We start from the raw sequence: 18,025 nt of genomic DNA, 5'->3' as shown, positions 1-18,025 counted from the left end.
GCACAGAGAGGAAACAGGAAAGACGCCACTTCCTACACTGCTCCAGAGCACATCCTACACGTAACCTGCGACTCGAGCCTCTGTGGCTGCTGGGAACAGCTGCAGTACAGCCTGGACTTACATGGACAGGGAAAAACAAGCAAGAAGCAGAGGTATCTCAGAGAAATCTTGCTGAAGTTACTCCACTCAAGCTCTGGTCCAATGAAAGCAAACTAGACTGCAAGAGGAAGCACAGACAAAGGGGAACCAGACCTACTTTCTCTCTCTGGGTCCAGCAGAATCTACCATGAAGCAAAACAACAGCCTGAGTTTGCTTTGGCTCAGATCAGGTAAGCCTATGCACATTGCCTGCCCAGCTCTAGGAAGAGCCAATGCTCAGGAGATGTGCACAGCTGCTCTGTCACTGCCAGCTCCCACCTCTCTCAGGTGCTCCTGCATCCTGTCAAATGTTCTGCCTGTTGCAATGGACTAATCACAGGGAAAAGGATGGGCCACAATAGCCATTTGTCTCCTATTTTTAGCTGAAGGCAAGTAGCCAGCCCCCTTTTGGGGTCCCTGGGCCCAGGGTCTCTTGGGAGAAGCTAGCTGTGTTAGCACCTAGTGCCAGCACAGATGAATGCCAAACCATGGGAATGATTACACAGATATGAAAAAAATTACGGATCAAAACGCTGAGAGCAGCTAGGCAACTCTGTGCACAGTTACTCCATTTGATGACTCAAAAGCAGGCTACATTCCTCAATTTGCCTACAGGAATTCCCTGAAAAATGCACTTCAGTCAGTTTGGCAAAGGGCATAAACAATCTGCTTGCAGCCCTGGGAAGGAATCTCTCCATACCAAGAGTCAGTGAGGTGGGGACCACCTTGGTGGCTGTTCCACAGGCCTCTGCTCACCAACCAGAGGCTCTCTGGAACAGCTGCTGAACTCAGGTGGCTGTTTGGGGACCACAGTGGCAGCACAAGCCATTTGAGGGTAGCACAGCATGCTGAGGAAAAGGTCTGATTATATGTCATACCTGTACGAGGTCCCTCCGTCCCACAGCCAAGGCCGAGGCAGCGTTCTTCTGGCAAGTCTCCTGGATATTATTCACATTCAGTCTGAAAAGAAAGGAGAGAGCTGAGCTCTCGTTGGCACATTACCTGTGAAGGTGGGGAGGGACAGGAGGAATGTGGTCCTGGCAGCAGTGAACAGCCCAGAACCTCCTGGTCAGTATGAGCCTGCTCACGTGGCTGGGATCCCCTACCTTCCCTCTCTGTTATTCAGGGATCACTGCCATCCTTCTCCTTCATTTTCCCTAATACACCACACATCAAATCCAGCTCCATACTAGCTGGGATTGATCCTAAGCAGCATCACTTCCAAGAAGATATCAGACCAGTGCCAGGATATCACCAAGCCCAGAATCATTCTTATCCCTAAAAGCTGGTGCCATCAGTTCCATGGTCCTGTTCCCATTCAGCCCATCAATCTGCTCTGACTGACCTGGAAGGAGATGGTGGCATGCTGTGGAGAATCAGGATGGCCTTCAGCCTGTTCCCAAGTAGGAAAACACACCCACTGGGAAGCCTCTGAGGGGCTGGCAAGGTGGGCTGAGGAAACCCACCTGGACTTTTCTGCTTGTCATCAGAAATCTTCCCAAAACTCTTAACACTTCAACACTGCTAAAGATTTTAAGGCATATGGAAAAGGCTGTTTACATGAGGTATCCCAAGAAGAAAGGTCCAATGGGTTTTTTTAAAGAACATTCTTTTTGATAACATAGAAAAAGAGAAGGAAGGGGTTTTTTCCTCTCTTCCGCCCTCTCGCCTCCAGCTTTAAGGAAGGAAATCTGCTTCTTCCCTGAATGTCCATAGACTGGAAATTCCACGAAGGACCAGTCAGTATTACCTAAGCTAAGAGAGAAAAAAATTCAGGAACAGAGGTTTTGTAACTATATGATTTAGAAAGTTTGGAAAAACGAAGCCCTTTGTTTACAAAAAACCGAAAACCCCACAAAAATGCTCACAGAACCCCATCCTTTCCATTAAAGCAGAACAACTTGCAGCACAGACCTGGCATGCACAAACAAGTCTCCAAATACTTCTGAAATTAAAAAGCCTTATGAGATATTAACAATATTATAGAACAAAATCGTGCATTTACTGAGATTTTGAAGCCTGTGCGTTTAAGTGTAGAATTTAACGTGAGATCTGAAAAAGAATTTGTACTGATAATTTCTCTCTTTAGCTGGTGAAAACCTGAACCTGTAAGGTTTGAAGTACTACTTCAAACTCTATTTATAACACCCCATCACAAGTTTCTTCCCTCACAGTTTTCAGATTTACAGGAGGTAAGTCCCTTCTCACAGGCAGAGTGAAATCATAAAAAAAGCAGCGAGGCAAGAACAGAGGAAGAAGGTAGAGACACATTCAAAGATCAGTGTTGACTTCATCAGGATTAAAGCACAGTAATGCCAAAAACTGCTGCTTTCATTTGGGAGAGGATGACAGCACACACAAACTCACATGTAGAGCTCTCCCAGCAGCTTGTGGACAGGCAGCAAGCAGGAAATATCTTGGATAATAACTTTCCCAGCAGCTTTGATGGGTCTGTTGTTGGCATCTGTCCCCTCTCGTTTGCTTTTCCACCTCCTTGATTTCTGCAGAACGAACGGCAGCGAGTTACTGGGGAAGAGGACAGCAGGGTGCTCAGGACAGGGAACAAAGCACGAGGGTCAGGAATAATGCAAGCAGCACCCAAACCTGCCTTTCAGAAGGCTCTGTGTTACCCTGAAAAACATCCATGGCATGCCCAGGAGAACAAGCATCTCCATCTGTAGGAAGTGAAAAGCAGGTCAAGGCAGCGAGCTCAAGGTCAAACTCACTCAAAAAGTATTTTGTGAGTTCTCCCGTGAAAGCCAGTAAGAGAACAAATCAACATCGGGGTGCCAATCAAACCTGGGCGAGTTTGGCAGGAGGACTGTTCAGTTCTCATTCTCTGGGAACCCTCTGCACATAGACCAGGGCTGACTTCAGCCAATATCAGCACAGAGACAGGCGGGACACAGCTTCTGCTCGCCCTTTGCCTCAGGGCAAGCTGGCAGCTCCAGACTGTCCCTAGGTCTGCCCTTCCAGGGTGAGTACAGCCCTGTTCAGCCCCAGCACAGGGCTCCCACCTCCTGCTTTATCAACAGCTTCAAACAAACAACTGGCAGATGATAAAGCAGGGCCCAAGTTTTCCTAGCAAGGATCCTTAGCTACCATGCTCACAGCTACTTACAGCTGGCTCAGGACACAAGAGGGGGGAGAAGAAAGGAGAGGAACCAACAAAAGGGAACAGAAACAAGAAACCAAGATTCCCAAATACTCCCTGTAAGAGACACAGAGGCCATCTTAGTGCCAAGCTGCATAAAGCTACCTTGGCTGTGTAAAACACCATAGAGTATTTGGCTGGTATCCTGGCCTCTTCCAACTCCTTGGTCTAGGAGGGTGAGGAGACAGGACGAGAGGATGTGCAGCAGCACAACAGGCAGAAGGCACTGGAGCTCTATCAAGGGAAGCACTGGCTGCTATGCAGGGTTCTGATGCTTTGCAATGCTGCTCCCCCATGGCGTGTTCCCTCAGTGACACACAGAGCCCATGTGCCTGGTCATGCTGAGCTAAGGAGGGCCTCCTGAGGCACTCCTGCTGGGGCTTCTTACTCCTCTATTTGAAGCAGAACAGCCCCTCTGAACGGGCCAGCGAAGCAGCCCTGTGCTGATGACTCTGCAAGGCAGACACAGCCCACACAGGCTCACATCCCTGCTCCTAAAGAGCAGGCTGGGCTACAGCAAGGGCAGGACTTGGACTGCAAGCAGGGTCACCTCTACTGTAGGTGTGAGGCCAGTTCTGGGATGGCTGCATGCCAAATGGCCTTTGACCATGATCGTGCAGTCCCGTGAGAACCTGGGCAGGCTTATCAGACACAAAATGTCCTTAAAAAACTCCTCACGAGTTATTTACTACAGTTATAAATTTATTATCATTACTATACTATATTATTGCTTTTCCAGAGCACTGGATGCTGACAGCCCTGTTTCTACCCGTGTTTGGTACCTCTGAATCTTGGGCACTGTGCACACTCTGGTCCTCTTTACTCCAGATTCAACCTGCTCCTGCCCTCTGCAAGAGCGGGCTGAAGAAGCCTCCCAACAGGCATTTCAAAGACTAGAAACATGGACAACACATACCACTTTCCACAGGTAATTCAGTAATTTTTTTTTGGAGGAGAATGACAACAAATGAGGATGAGAATGAAAAAAAGGTCTCATGAATGGTTTCCACTGCTTGGTGTTAGCATATCACCAGACAAATGAAGACACTATAGATATCAGAAACACCTGAAGACTGGGACTCGCAATAACATTGTCCTGTTTTCTTCCTTTTAGCACTGCCTATTTACTGGCAAAAAAGGAAGCCCTAACTCTTTACTAATGCAGCACCTGGACTGGTCAGTTAATGGCCAAAGGCCCTGCCAGTACTACACTTCCATGCCCTCCACTTCCTGCCCCTAAAGCTGTAACAGAAGAAAATCATAAAGTCACATGTAGAGTCACCATTAAAAATGTCTGGTTTTTCACAATTCAGGTTTGCCTCAGCTACAGCAATAAAGTGTTAGGGAAAAACCCACAATTGGAAGTGTGGGGTAAAACTCATCACCATTGACAGCAGAAGCTCTACTTTGAATCCAATAATTGCTGGTGTTAATTACAGGAGGGGCTCTCCACCAGGTGGTATTTGAGGGGGATTACCACAAAGGTGGAAAGCTTTAGGTTGGGTCTGTCTGGCCAAGGTCCACCACGAGGTTTCTCCCACTCTTCTACTTCATTTCTTCTCCTGGGAGGAGCTCCCACTCTGGTGTAATTGAAGGGTGTCACCAAGGCTCATGGGCATTAGGGTAGAACAGAAAACACATCTCTTCCTAGGGACTGGAGCACAGGTCAGGATGGGGAGCAGGAAACACAATGGTTGGAACTGAAGCAGAATCAACATGCATGCACCGGGCTAACTACTGACAGCTGAAGGACAAAGGTGTGGGTCTTCTGCACTGCCCCGACACTTTTATCTCTTTCTATAGACTAGAATCCATGCCAAGGAGAACTGCATCTATTCAGCTGCTCCTCAGTTTAAGGAGAGGAAGATAAGAAAGAAAATAGCTACAGTGATAAGTAAATTAAGACTCATCAGTTCCTGAGAGCAGGAGAAGGAAAGTAACCAAAGCATTTATGACAATCATGGGATTGGAGATGACAGCAGGGAACAGCACTGAATAATGACTAAAAAAGCCAGCCTGCACCTGGCACTACTGTACCCAAGGCTGTAATTTGCTGCAATCTGAGGTGATAACGATGGCAGTAAATGGGTTACATGTAGAAACAGATAGCCCAAGAATAAGCCACCAACTGCTTTGTAGCAACCACCATCATCACTGCATACTCAGCAGAAGGAGTTGCAAAATGCTGCGTGCCCGCTTGGAAAGGGTGCTGAACACTTGGGTGTGTGTGTCTTTGGATCCTGCTGAGGCAGGCAGTGCTTGAAGGAGGATCCTGAATTGCAAAGTGCCTGTTTCGCATAAGCATATGCAAAATTTCAGGATTCGTGGTATCAGCTGGCCTTAGTAGGGCAAAGGGAAGGGTTGTGGGCAGAAGAAAACAGACTCAATGCCAAAGATTAAGCTACAATGAAGCATTTAGAAAATAATTAATCTTGCTCAAAGTCAGGTTCAAACTGCTTCTAATATTATTCTTTTGAAATAAAATGTAAAAATTGCTGCCTCCCTGCAGAAAGCTATGCTCCTTTATTCTGAACAACTGCCTACACACCGACTCCCCCATGTGGCTCATGCAGCACTGCCTGGATCTTCTCTTCAAAATAATCAACATTTACTATTTCCAGCATCTCCCACAAAGGTGCTAAAGAAAGACAAGGCCCTTTTGAATCAAGTGCCCCACGGCAGGAATATTTCTTTATAGCTTCCATCAATCAATAGCTGGCACCTGCCCTGAAGCACAGGCACCTGGGCAGAGGAGGCTAGCCATTACCTAGGAAGGATGAATTATTGCTTCTTGTAAACTTGCTAAGCTCTAGGTTCCCCAAGCTGCCTGGGCAATGCTGAGCTCTTCTCCCAGCAGGAAGGCACCTGGTCTGAACTAATAACCCACGCCTCTCCTCATGTATGCCTGTGTCTTCGCCTGAGGCAACTACTGCCAATTTAGAGAGTCAGATCAGCCTCTTCCAAAGGTTATCCACAAATGCAATCAATCCTTCAAGGCTTGGACTAACCCCTGCATCATTTTTAAGTATATGTTAGACAAAATTATAACTTTATCACATCACTACTTGCTCTTCCTTCCAGGGCAGTGGTAAGGGAATTAAACTGTGGACCTTTGTGCACCACAGTTTATCACACCACAACCTGGCAAGTTCCTTGCTTCATTTTTTTCTTTCCTTCAGTCTGTTCCTGATCCAAGACAGAACTTCATTTCTTGCATCCACTGCTCCCATTTCTTTATTAGCTCTTTGCAAAAAGGCTTGATGGAGTCATGCAAATTACTTCTGCTTTCTTTCACCTATTATTTGCTAGTATAGTCTTAGAGCTGTTGTAATTAGGAAAGTTTGATCCTATTATACCAAGTTAAATTAAGTGTTACAGGATTCTATTTTATTCCCTGCTGCCTTAGGAAGAGATAGCATGAAGGACAGCAGCTGTGAAAAAACAGCTGTTCACACAGACATTAAGACAAACGGACCTACAGAGATCATTTTAAAATTGAAATTGAGTTTTCTGAGCTTTGTCTATGCTTGGCAGATGAGTGATGAGATAGTAATTGCCCAAACGTACAGCACAGCTTGAGCAACCCTGATATCATCAAGATGTTCACATGAATGATGTTCAAGCTTGAGGGACACGTGGACCTGACTAATAGAAAACTACTTCAAAGCAAACTCAGAAGGGCAGGTGCCAGGAGGAGGCAGTACCAGGGTGGTTGGAAGTGCAACCACTCCAACTGAATGCAGGGCGGTGCAATTCCAAGGGCTGGGAGAAGATCACAAATTAAGGAGAAATTCTATTTACTGGTCCAGGAAATAAGACTGTATGGTGGATTGCATTGAGAACTGGCAACACATTTTAACGAGATGACAGATCACTGTCAGGAACTCAACCAGTTTGTTCCTTCCACAGCTCTTAAGTGACCTTTCCTCCCTCTCTGGCAAGGCTTTATCTTCTCAGAAATGAGGTGCTCTAATGTCAGTCTCATCAGTTGGTTGATGATGTATAATAATCACTCAGCTCCTCTACAGGGCACTCTTTCTTAGAAGTTGATCTTTTCTTATGCTTCAAACTATCCCTTGGCATCCTTTCCTGACTGCAAGGCCAGGTGGAACAGGCATCTTGTGGGTCAGCAACTGTACCCTGCCAGCTGCTGTCTGCTCCTGTCCACTTACAGCTCTTACTGCAGCCCTAGGCCCTGTGTGGAGTGCGACTCCCCCACTCCTGTGCAGGTTGCTCAAAGGCAGGCAGGTGGCATCTTATTCTTGGGCCCTTGGGCAGAAGACAGGGTCATATCAAGGACAGCATTAGCACAGCACACAGTACCGGGAAGTCGTTAATTGCTTGTATGGACCAACGTCGCCGGGCAGAGCGAGGAGACATCTGTACGCGAAAACGTTATACCCAGGAAAAGGGAAGAGAGACACCAAGAAAATTAAAGACAGAGGTAAATAAACTGAAATGAAAAGTGCCCTGAACCAGCAGAGTAAAAGATACTGGTCCCAACAGTTCTGTTACACAATGAACAGTTGCAAACCACGATTCCCCCGCTTTCATCCTCACACAATTGCACCACGCAACGTTACCTACGGCCATGGCAAAGCAAGAGCTGCTGTGCCTGTGCCCCATACCAGCTTTGATGGAAGACTGGCAACCCCAAATCTGAATAAAGTCTTCCACACAGAGTTGTATTATTGCAAGAAGCACCGAACTGCTTTGTGTACCATGAATTGAGCAGAGGACAACACCCAAGTGCCCCGCATGCCTAAACTCTAATCAGTTTTACTCCTCTTGCCTGAAGTGCAAACTGCATCATTTTTACCACAGTTGTCCAATGCCATGGCACAGAAATCTGCAGGAAGCTAAACAAACACTCCTGCTTACTCAGATATCCCTTTAACATTCAGCATGCTCCAGGACTTCATTCACTGGAACCTGCTGTAACTGTTCACTTTCATTTTAAACAATAAAAGCCATATGTCAGGATATTAGAAGGGATGTAGAGACACTGCTACTTGGCAGGGCCATGTGGAAATTGTCATTACGGGTTGAGGAACTCATTCAGATTGAGTGAGCAATCAAATTCGCTGACTGATGATGCAGGATAGCTCCAGAGTAGGTTTTCATTAGGAACCTGCAGACATTTCAGAACTCAATGCAGTATTATAGCAACAACAAATGGGATCTTTCAAACCACATTACTGTACACTCACTTCAAAAAAATATTCTGTGTACAGTTCTGTAAGAGTCAATACAATAGAAGGGGTTCTTTGGGTCATATGTAATGTATGTAACATTTATTTTCAGCTGGTGATAGACAGTCAGGACCATCAGCCATGCCTTCAGCCTCTACATCCCTGTGCACCTCACTGCTGGGGGAACCCTGCAGCCAGGGAGCTGAGGCTGCAGGGCCCCATGGAAAGAGAGAGCCCTGTGCTACAGGTTCCTCATCAGGCCTCACAGAGAAGGAGAAAAGGGTTAGTTGAAGGGAATTTGGTACAGTGGAGAAGTAAAAAACTACACTCAGTCTGCCCACCAACTCCCTGATGGGAAGCATAAGGTCACCACTGTCACCATCACTGTGTACAGCAAGGCTGAGCTGTCCCTGTGTCCCCACTGGCATGACCCTCTAACTGTAGGGAGAAAAAACACAGCCATGGCACCTTCTTTAAGAGACACCCAGGTTTGAAACACTGACGGCATCGGCACAGTACAGATACAGCTCCTCCTTTCTGCTGACTGCTGCTCTTCAGTGGGGTTTTTTTGAGGAGTGAAAAAGAGGGAGGAAGGAAGGAGGAGTGTGCATGTGTGCATAAAAAGTGAGAAAGATATATATACGTGTGTGTGTGTGTATACACACACTTAAATGAGCACAGAGAGGCTCAGTGCCAGGGTGAGTTTCAATTTGGTTTACTAAGGAGCTCTCTGCTGGATTCAGTAGCTCCCCTGCCTTTATGGGAACATGACATCTTTGCTGTCTAGCAATGGGCAGATTCCATTTGTTTGCTAATGGTAGTGATGCCAGTGGCTGCTGCTACATGGGATTTAAATACTTGATTAACGCTGACAAATTCAGTGTCAGGCCTGAAGTTATCAGAGTTTAATGCACAAAATTTCAACTTCTATTTAATGCAAACATAAAATCCGAGCTTCAGAGCAAGGAGTTAACTAGACTCAGAGTCTGGGCTTTTTAAAAGCCTCACAATGAAGTGACATAAAAATATGTAGCATTGATCTAACAGAGGCCATGACATCAAATCCTGAAGAATTAGAAAACCTCTGCTGAAGGGAGATATAGGTTTTTTGGGTTTTTTTAAAACTATGTCATCTGCAAGAACATTAGAACTAGCTCCCTGCTAGAGTCCTTACATTTCTTCCAGCATGCAAGGAGATACCTTGGCAGGGGGAAGTAGAACACAGGAATTTCCCTTGGCTTTCAGCAGACATGGCTTTGCTCTCCTGATTTTTTTTTTTTTACCCCGTGACAAAAATCTTGTCGCCATCTATACGAGGGCTGGGGAGACAGGTCACATGAAATTGCACCAAGCTGCTTCCACATGTTATTTTTAGCCTTCTCTGTCATCTTAGAGAGCTGCGTGTCGGAGACAAGCATGCTGCAGAGGACAGAGGTAGCTCTTTAAATAAACTCTCCTGCAAAGACGAGGACAGGCTGTAATTCTTGTACCAGGCAGCACTATTTTCTCTTTTCAGAAAAAAAAAAAAAAAAAAAAGGTGGTGTGGGGGAAAAAAACCAGAATGGGGTCTCAGAGTCTTCTGGGGTCTGCATGGAGGCAAAGTTTGCACCTGGGGCCAGAGGTGTGGTAGGTGTAATAAATAACATGTAAGCAGGACACAGTCCCAAAGACAGGGTTGGCTGCCACATCCAGCACCACTAGAAAAACAAGACCTCTTTCAATGCCCAGGAAGGATGGGAGTTCAAGGCTCTGATTTTCCCTTTGCTCCCAGGACAGGAGTTCCCAAGCTGCACTGCAGCAGAGTGCAGACAGCTTTTAGCTTTCCTTGGGGTAGCTGGAGGCTCTCTGTTGCTGCAGCAGATTAGTGCCCTCTACATGGACAGTGAGCAAACTACTCAAATGCCCCAAGTTCTTAGGCTCTCAGTGGAAGCTTACTGCATTTTTGCAAGCCACTTCATCCCCTGCTGAAGCCCAGAGTTTGTTTCTGAGAAACCTGCTCAGCCTATTAATCCCACAGTGTCTGTTCCAGGCACATCAGGCCCTCACAGCTGCTTCACAACTACCCTGTGGCCACTCTGCAGTTACAACAGAAGGAAACAATCCCACTCTCCCCCCAAAGCCTTGCTTGTAAACAGCAGTGACAGCAAAACCTACACCTAAACCAGGAGTATGTGGATTGGAAGATCTTCAGAGAATCATGCAGGAATGATTTTTGTTTAAAAAAAAAAGGTCCCAAGGGGCATATATCCCTGAAAAAGACACCTGAAATAGAAATAACCAACTATATCCCATAATCCAGGAGAGGCTGGCAGTAAGCTGGAGAGAGCCAAAACCCTTTGCAGTTACATATGTCAGGGAGTACCCAGAACAGCAAAAGCTGCCTATATGTACTTATCTGGAGACTATGACTTCTTAAAGTGTGAGATTTTAACCCTATGTAATGAAAAGCGAGACAGTGTAATGCACTGAAGGAAACTCTGATGGTCAGCATAGAGAAACACCAAAATAAGCAGGTCAAATGCTAGAGAGGATCAGTAAAGAAGTGACTAATAGGAGATAAATCCATTTGACATTTTACAGAGCTGCCTGTAAAAAAATGTCTTCTTGAGAGGAATATGAAGCTTCTCTTACTAGAAATGCTAAATTAAAGGAAAAGAGATCACAAAAGCTGAAGTGTTAGGAGAAGTGTTTTGGTCTGGTACTTACCCTCTCTTTGTAGTAGAAGGAGCTAATGGAGACCTGCTCCTTCTCGCTGCGTGTGGGGCTCCCACTGTACAGACGCAGGTTGCCCGGAGTCTCCGTGCGGATCTTCATCGGAGTGATGAGGCCACTGTGGTACGCTGATAGAGCTGACAGGGACCTGGAAAAAGGGAATACACTTTCAGGGGCTTTCACCCACCAGAGGTCCTGCAGGTTCCCGCTGACATCTCCACAAACCCGAGCTGCAAACATTGGTTCCCGTGTCCTGAAAGGAGTCTCTGCTGAGGCACAGCGATGTAAGGGCCCAGGTTCTCCGTGCCGAGGGCACAGCTAACACTAGAGGTCAGTAGCTCCAGTGTAGGTTCTGACATTCTCCTGCCTTCCTGCCCACTGCAGCACACACCAAATGCCACGCAGGGCACTCACCTGGGCGTGGGCTCCATCGGAGACACCGCGCGGTGCATGGTCATGGGTCTTGTGAAGTACACCAGGTACCCTGAAGAGACAGAACATGGCATAAAGATCGTGCAACAAGGAGTAGATTACTCAAGGGTGAACACAGGGAAACCTGGATACCATTTAAGGTATCAGAGGCAAGGGGCTGGGCACCTATCCACTACCCCGAGCACTTTTAAACTACAAGTAGACAACCACATTTTCTCAACCCAAATTCCCTCCCTGAAGCATGTTTTGTTGAGATGTTTCTCTTAAAAGCACCATTTCAAGTGGCTTACAGCTGTTACAGAAAAGACAGGAAAATGAGCAAATACCTGCTCATGTTTTACTCTTCACCAGAACCTGTCAAGCATTGATGCTCCAGAGGCAAGTGAGGCAATGTTTGGCAATGGAGAGAAACCACTGCAGCTTGTACAACTCTCCTCTTCAACAGGAGAGCCCCAGCCATCTGAAGCCAACTCCAAAGCACTCTCTCACAAGACTTACCCCGTTTGTTAGCACCTCAAGTGTTTTCAGCCACCCAGTCTTGCAAGAGTTTCAGGACTTAGCAGGTTTCACTGAGCCTATTCAATGCAGTACTATTCTGTTTTACTTTTGCTTGGGAATTGAGAGGCCTGTGTAGAAAGCAGCTTTCAAAACACACTCAGACTGGGATGCAGTCAGGTCCAGAGGAAGCATGCATGCATCTGAAACAGCTCAGTGAAACTTAACAGCTCTCACTCAGACCTTAACCTGTTTTTGAATGATCTTTGCCCTGTATGCTGTCCTGGAAACCTGGATGTGATTGCACCCCATTTCCCGCTTAGGGGAAGTTTCCCAATGACCTTGGGAAAGCTCTTTTGGACATCAGAGAGAGTGCAGGATGAGAAAAGAATGGTTAGTAACAAGAATATGGTTTCATCAAGGGCTAAGTTCAACCCCAAACCACAGGAATTTCACGAAGACTGAGCACCAGAAAACATCCAGCAACGTGATGTTGGCAGGAGAGAACCAGGCAAGAAAACAGCTATTCCCAGATTTCTGTATAAGAGATCTGTCAATGCCTCTGGCATGCCACAAGCCAAAGGCCATCTCTTCAGACAGCTTGCATTTCCAAATCCTAAAATCCCACCATGCAACACCAACTGCAAACAGTTGTTAACTAGTCTCATCCATAAATTTACCACGACATCGCCACTTGAACATCATTTCTTACTCGCTGCATGGCAGTGACCAAAGCCTTGTTCAGAGGCAGGTGTTCCCCAAGACTTGAAAAGGAGCATTCCCCGGGTAGCTGTTGTAACACATCAGCGATGGGCTAACCTGCACCACAGAACCTGGCTCCAGAGGTCCGTGGAAATGGGATGTTCGAGTCCTGGTAGGAGCCGTAGGCGTTGGAGACCCGGGCGAACGTGGGCAAGGGGGGTGTTACGGAGTTTGGCAAAGCGTAGGGATTGCTGGACGTGCTGTCCTCTTGGTTCTGAAACACAAGTTACCCAAGGTCACACCCCTGCTGCCACAGGAAAGAAATCCAGCCAGAGAACCGGACATGGCATTGCCAACCAGCCTCACAGGAGGTGCTCATCCTTCAAGCCAGAGCAGACCAAGCTCAGAGCACGGCTGCAAAGGCAAACCATGTTGAAATGCAGAGTTTAACTTGGGGAGAAACAGTGGGAAAGTATACAGAAATCTGACCTTCACACTCTGGATGACTCTCAAGACAGCAAGCTGAGCTAAACCTGATACCTCAATGATGCAAGGGAGACAAAATCTCCATAAATGGGAATACCACACAACTGTGGGGCATCAAATGCAGGTTGGGAGCCTTCAAGTGAGGAAGGCAGGTGGTGTGAAATACTGGGGGACCTCAAGCCTATCCATAGGAATTTTGGCAGAAATCTGCATTTATTTGGATAAAGAACACTACAACTTAGGTCTAAAGGAATTCTTTAAAGGCAGTGGTGCCTGGCTTGAGTCATCAGATTTCCATACAGCAGGGAAAGTTCCCACTCTTACAATATTACTGCTGAAACCAAACAGAATTAAGCCTTTCTGCATTTAAAAAAAAAAAAAAAAAGCCCTTTATTTGTGAAGAATAAACAAAACCTCTCAGAAAAGAAACCTGAGGAGACTCTCCAATCTTTTCCTGAATGCTAAAAACACCCACTCTGGTACACTTCACCCACACACAGACCAAATAGCTGACACTGGGATGCTGAGTAGGTATCACAGATCTCTCAGCTCAGAGCAGAATGTGACTTGGATTTATCTGCAGTATCATCCTTACAAAACCTCAGCACAAAGCTTCAAAAAAACCCAGATTTTCACAGTTTGGGTTTTTTTTTTAAGGGAATAAAACAAAAACCCTAGAATAGGACTAGCAGGATCTTAACTGAGAAGGTAAAGACATCTGCCACTGCCTTTCAGACAAGAATGAATCCATCAACTCCCTGAGGCCTCTTATCTTCTCTCACAGATGATAACCATGCCCTGGCACTCAGTGAGATATATTCTGAGCTGGGAAGATACCATGCACCACTGTCCAAGCCCCAGTCACTCCCCCCAACCTGAATATCAGAGTTTCCCAAAGCAGCAAACCTTCAGGGCCTCATTTGTGGAAACAAAACACGTCTGATCATCCACCCAGTTCTCTTCAACGTTAACCAGAAGTGCTCACACAAATGTAATGGCCAGTCACAGGGGTCTATTTACACATCTAATGAGGCCAGGCTCTCACTGCAGAGTCAGAAGTGTGGGGCATGGGAGAAGACAACAAACTGGGGCAGAGAGCCCACGCAGTCCTCCGTACCACGACAGACTCCAGCCAGGAGACCAGCTGACGCAGGCAGGGCTCCAGGCAGCTCTGGTTCCGCTTCACTTTCTGCAGGGAAGTGTCTTTCAGTATCTGGAATACATACAAGATGCAGCTTGAATCATGGTTACATCTACACTTTGCTCACATCCTTTTTGTCTGCAGAGCAGCAAAGATGCCAGGACCCAGAGAAGCCAAAGACATCCCCCCTAACATGCACTGGAGCCACTGGTGTGCTGTGTACTCTGAGGAATGGCTGTGAGCTTTGATCAGAGCACTGAGGTTCATGTGGATGCAGCACACTCTGAGCCAGGATTTGGGCTTCCATACTGCTGTGACCCATATGTTTCATACCAGTTTGTGGTAAACTGGGTCAATTTTTTTTTCAGGAAGGAACCCAAACCATTCCATCAACTTGCTGATGGGGAAGGGATTCCATTAGCAATAGATTTGCTACACGAGACGATCAAACACCAGGTCTGGAATTGGCAGGGCCCACACGAAAAAAGTCCCCTCATTTTTAAAACAGTTCGTGAAGGAGAGCAGGAAGCAACAACCCAGCTCAAAAATACTATCATTCTGCAGCTGGATCCTTAGTTGGTCATTTTGTCTAGTAGGGGGGCTGAGGGCAACTGCATGAGGAGAAGGATGTTAGGGATCCTCAGGCAATACACGGGAACACAGCAGCAGTGTTTAAAAAGGACCAGCAGAGAAAGGCAAATACTTGGGTGCAATGCCAACAGAAACCTCATCCTTTGGGCTCCACAATCTATCAGTTCAGTATGACCTGCGGAATGTCTTCAGCAAGATCAGATGTTTTGTGTCAGTAAAATCTAGACATCAAGCATACAGCATTTGTATTTTTATAAAGACAGTGCATACTCCACACACACCTTCAGCAGCTTTGCCTTCATGGAGGCTGTGATCGAGGTTGGGTTGATGAACTGGAAGGACGGTGCAGCGTTATTGGGATACTGGACAGGGAACATCACCAGCATCCTGACTCTGTGGTTGCCGCAGTGCACCGACACCGTACAGCTGCGACTCACTGCATCCATCTGTGAGGGAAAGAAACTGCTCTGTAGTCACATCTCCAGGGACTTTTTAACTTAAAAGTGGCTTAAATTCATGCTGAGGGACTGATTCCTCCACAGCCCCATAAGACAAAGTCAAGCTGTTCTCAAGGGCAGGGAACACGGTTACAGCAAAAAACCCCAGGCAGATGGGCACAGACTCTTCTTGCACCAGCAGACTGACAATCCAGCATCCCAGCATCTGGAGAACCAAGGCCAGCCCAGGCAGCACCAGGAATCAGGCTCTGCTCCCAAAAGCTGCTGCACTCCAGCCCACTTCACTTGGTCATGGAGAGCTCCAGGCCCAGTGCAGCAGTAACAGGCATCATCTAAGATTCTGTACCACTGTCTCAGAAAACTCCACCAGGATCATGCCATGAGCTGCAAAACCACAGGGGTAAGGAAAGGAGACAGGCAGTGGCCTCCTAGCCCAGTCCAGTGCTGTACCTCCAGCCAGATTCCATGCACAGAGGAGGGTTTGGAATGCAAGGGAGATGCCAAAACTGAGGGAGAGAGTGCAAGATAGGGAAGGCTCAGCAGATGGGGTTCAGAAACAGCTGAAATGAGACCAGCTGCATGGAACACATCGCTTTCCACTCTGCAGTCCAGGCAGAGAGGAAGACACCACACAGTCTTCTCAAGATCAGCCAGTGTACTTACTGTGCTGAAACACTTCCCTCACTCCCAGTGTCTGGGATTATCCTCTTTCTTACTACCCCTGGCCAAGAGGATCTCTACAGCTTAAAATAAAACTTGTTTACAGACAGCAGTCACTGTAGCAAAGAAGGTTCCCCTCTAAAGGCTCCCATGAGCCAGCCTGCCCACATCCCCTCCTAAGAAGCCAGTAAAAGGAAACTCTCTACCTCCACATTGACATTTCGGATCTGCACATTGATCAGTGAGAACTCCTGCTGCAGGGTTTGAGGCAGCCCCAGCTGGTCCGTTTTCTTTCCCACCAGAGGGTCATTCAGGAAATCTTCTTTTAAGGCTGATGGGAAAGATGGAAAACAGGTTGAGCCAAACCATTACAGACAGACTTTGGGCAGGCAATGTCAGGAGGCAGCCAAGACAGCAGGTTTTCCTCTGCCCTTCTGACACATGGAGGTATGAGTTTTACCTGGCAAAGCCCTGCAAGCTGGAGGGTCTCAGCTGTTGTTTACAGGCAGGCTTCTGACCCTTCTCTTCAAAAGAACAAACCTGTCTGCACACAGGCTTCCTGGGAAGGTTACAGAAGTTGCCTGTACTCTGTACAGCCCTAAACAGTCCTTCTCTTCTCATTTGAGACCCCTTCTCCTCCCTACACAGTGCTGCCAGAGTCACAATCAGCTGAACTGGAGCTTCCCAGTTCAGTGGGAAAGAACTGCAGCCAAAGCACTCTCCAGGAGGAGCTCTGGTCTTTGGGACTAACCATCCCCCACCATCACCACTCTTAGCTTTCAGGGAAAGCTTCCAAAGTATAACAATGCTTTGGGAGAGAGCAGAGAGTATTTCTGGTCCTAATAGAGGCTTAATTCATTTGTAGCAGCCGTTTGCATTTAATGTTGCAAAGCACTCTAGTGCTTTAACAGTCTTTAAAGACTCATCAAAATGCTGGGTCTAGCTCTCCAGTTCAAACGGTTTTCAGGAGGACAATAATCCCTGAAGGCCAGAATACATTTAAACAGCCAGGCAAGCACTGCAGGACACAAGGAATTATGGTTAAGATGACAAACTTCACTGAGTTTCAGAAAAAAATCGGTCTCTGCCTGTGGTTGTGCATGGCTTTTGCCTCATTTTTTTTGCTATGTACCCCCATTAGGGCAGGGGCAGCTCCTTCTGAGAGTGTTTCACTGTGGCATCACTTCTTAAGGCCAAATATATTTCCTGATGATAGTTCCAAGGGCAGAAGGGAAGTCCTGATCTTTTCAGCTGTCATTCTCACACTTAAAATATCACATTGCACAGACAACTCCTAGCAAAAAAATAAATTACAAGAAATGCAAAAAGTTGACCTTTTACAGGCATTTGCCTAAAAGTTACTGACTTTGCTGCTGGGACAAATATCTGGTATTACTGCTGCCCATTGGGTTACTGAATTTGGATAGGTAAGGATGCTTAGCCACTCATTCCTGTTTGCAATTTTATTACAGTGCTTAGATATACCTCAGAAAAGGGAGCTGAAAAGGAGATTAAAGGAAGATCAGTGGCTCTCAGGGAAGATAATTATTTCTAGCTCGAGACACCACACAGCTTACTGAAAAGCCATCTCTGAGGTTCCCAGTATGTGCAGTACCCTCCCTTTGTCTTCTCCTCCCATTCCCTTCCAATTAGTTTCTAATCCCCCAAAAGCCACATATTTGTACAGATTCCTAAAGCTCCTCTATATGCAGCAGCAGCAAGGAGAGCTGCACACTGAAGGCACAGTTGGGGGCTTCCTGATTTACCTGCAGAGCTCTGCTCCCTTCAAAGATCCCCCAAAGTGCTTTATTAATGTAACATGGAGGCTTTGTCTGCAGCTGAAATGCAGCCACCTCCAGGCTGA

At 46.7% G+C, this 18,025-nt stretch overlaps 1 protein-coding gene and 1 long non-coding RNA gene across 3 annotated transcripts in view; one reads left to right on the top strand and one right to left on the bottom strand.

Annotated features, from left to right (window-relative positions):
• WDR59 (WD repeat domain 59) overlaps nt 1-18,025 on the bottom strand; it is a 46,767-nt gene that overhangs the window by 7,452 nt on the left and 21,290 nt on the right. Inside the window, exons 13-21 of one of the 2 annotated variants that reach the window (XM_018082670.3) lie at nt 16,368-16,492; nt 15,325-15,489; nt 14,429-14,524; nt 12,943-13,099; nt 11,611-11,680; nt 11,191-11,344; nt 7,616-7,672; nt 2,506-2,639; nt 1,017-1,098 (exon numbers count right to left, since the gene is read on the bottom strand). In XM_018082670.3, the coding sequence (XP_017938159.2) occupies nt 1,017-1,098; nt 2,506-2,639; nt 7,616-7,672; nt 11,191-11,344; nt 11,611-11,680; nt 12,943-13,099; nt 14,429-14,524; nt 15,325-15,489; nt 16,368-16,492 (1,040 nt within the window). The remainder of the gene's footprint in view (nt 1-1,016; nt 1,099-2,505; nt 2,640-7,615; nt 7,673-11,190; nt 11,345-11,610; nt 11,681-12,942; nt 13,100-14,428; nt 14,525-15,324; nt 15,490-16,367; nt 16,493-18,025) is intronic. The other variant, XM_008919674.4, reaches the window with a different exon arrangement.
• On the top strand, nt 53-5,176 carry LOC108641370. The gene is made up of 3 exons (XR_001921956.2): nt 53-329; nt 4,032-4,220; nt 5,096-5,176. It is a non-coding gene; the product is annotated as an uncharacterized LOC108641370 (long non-coding RNA).

The sequence above is a fragment of the Manacus vitellinus genome, unplaced genomic scaffold (genome assembly GCF_001715985.3).
Source record: "Manacus vitellinus isolate BGI_N305 unplaced genomic scaffold, ASM171598v3 scaffold_10_pilon, whole genome shotgun sequence".
Lineage (NCBI taxonomy): Eukaryota > Metazoa > Chordata > Aves > Passeriformes > Pipridae > Manacus > Manacus vitellinus.
The sequence above is the reverse complement of the archived record's forward strand: the minus strand, read 5'-3'. Positions and strand labels throughout refer to the sequence as shown.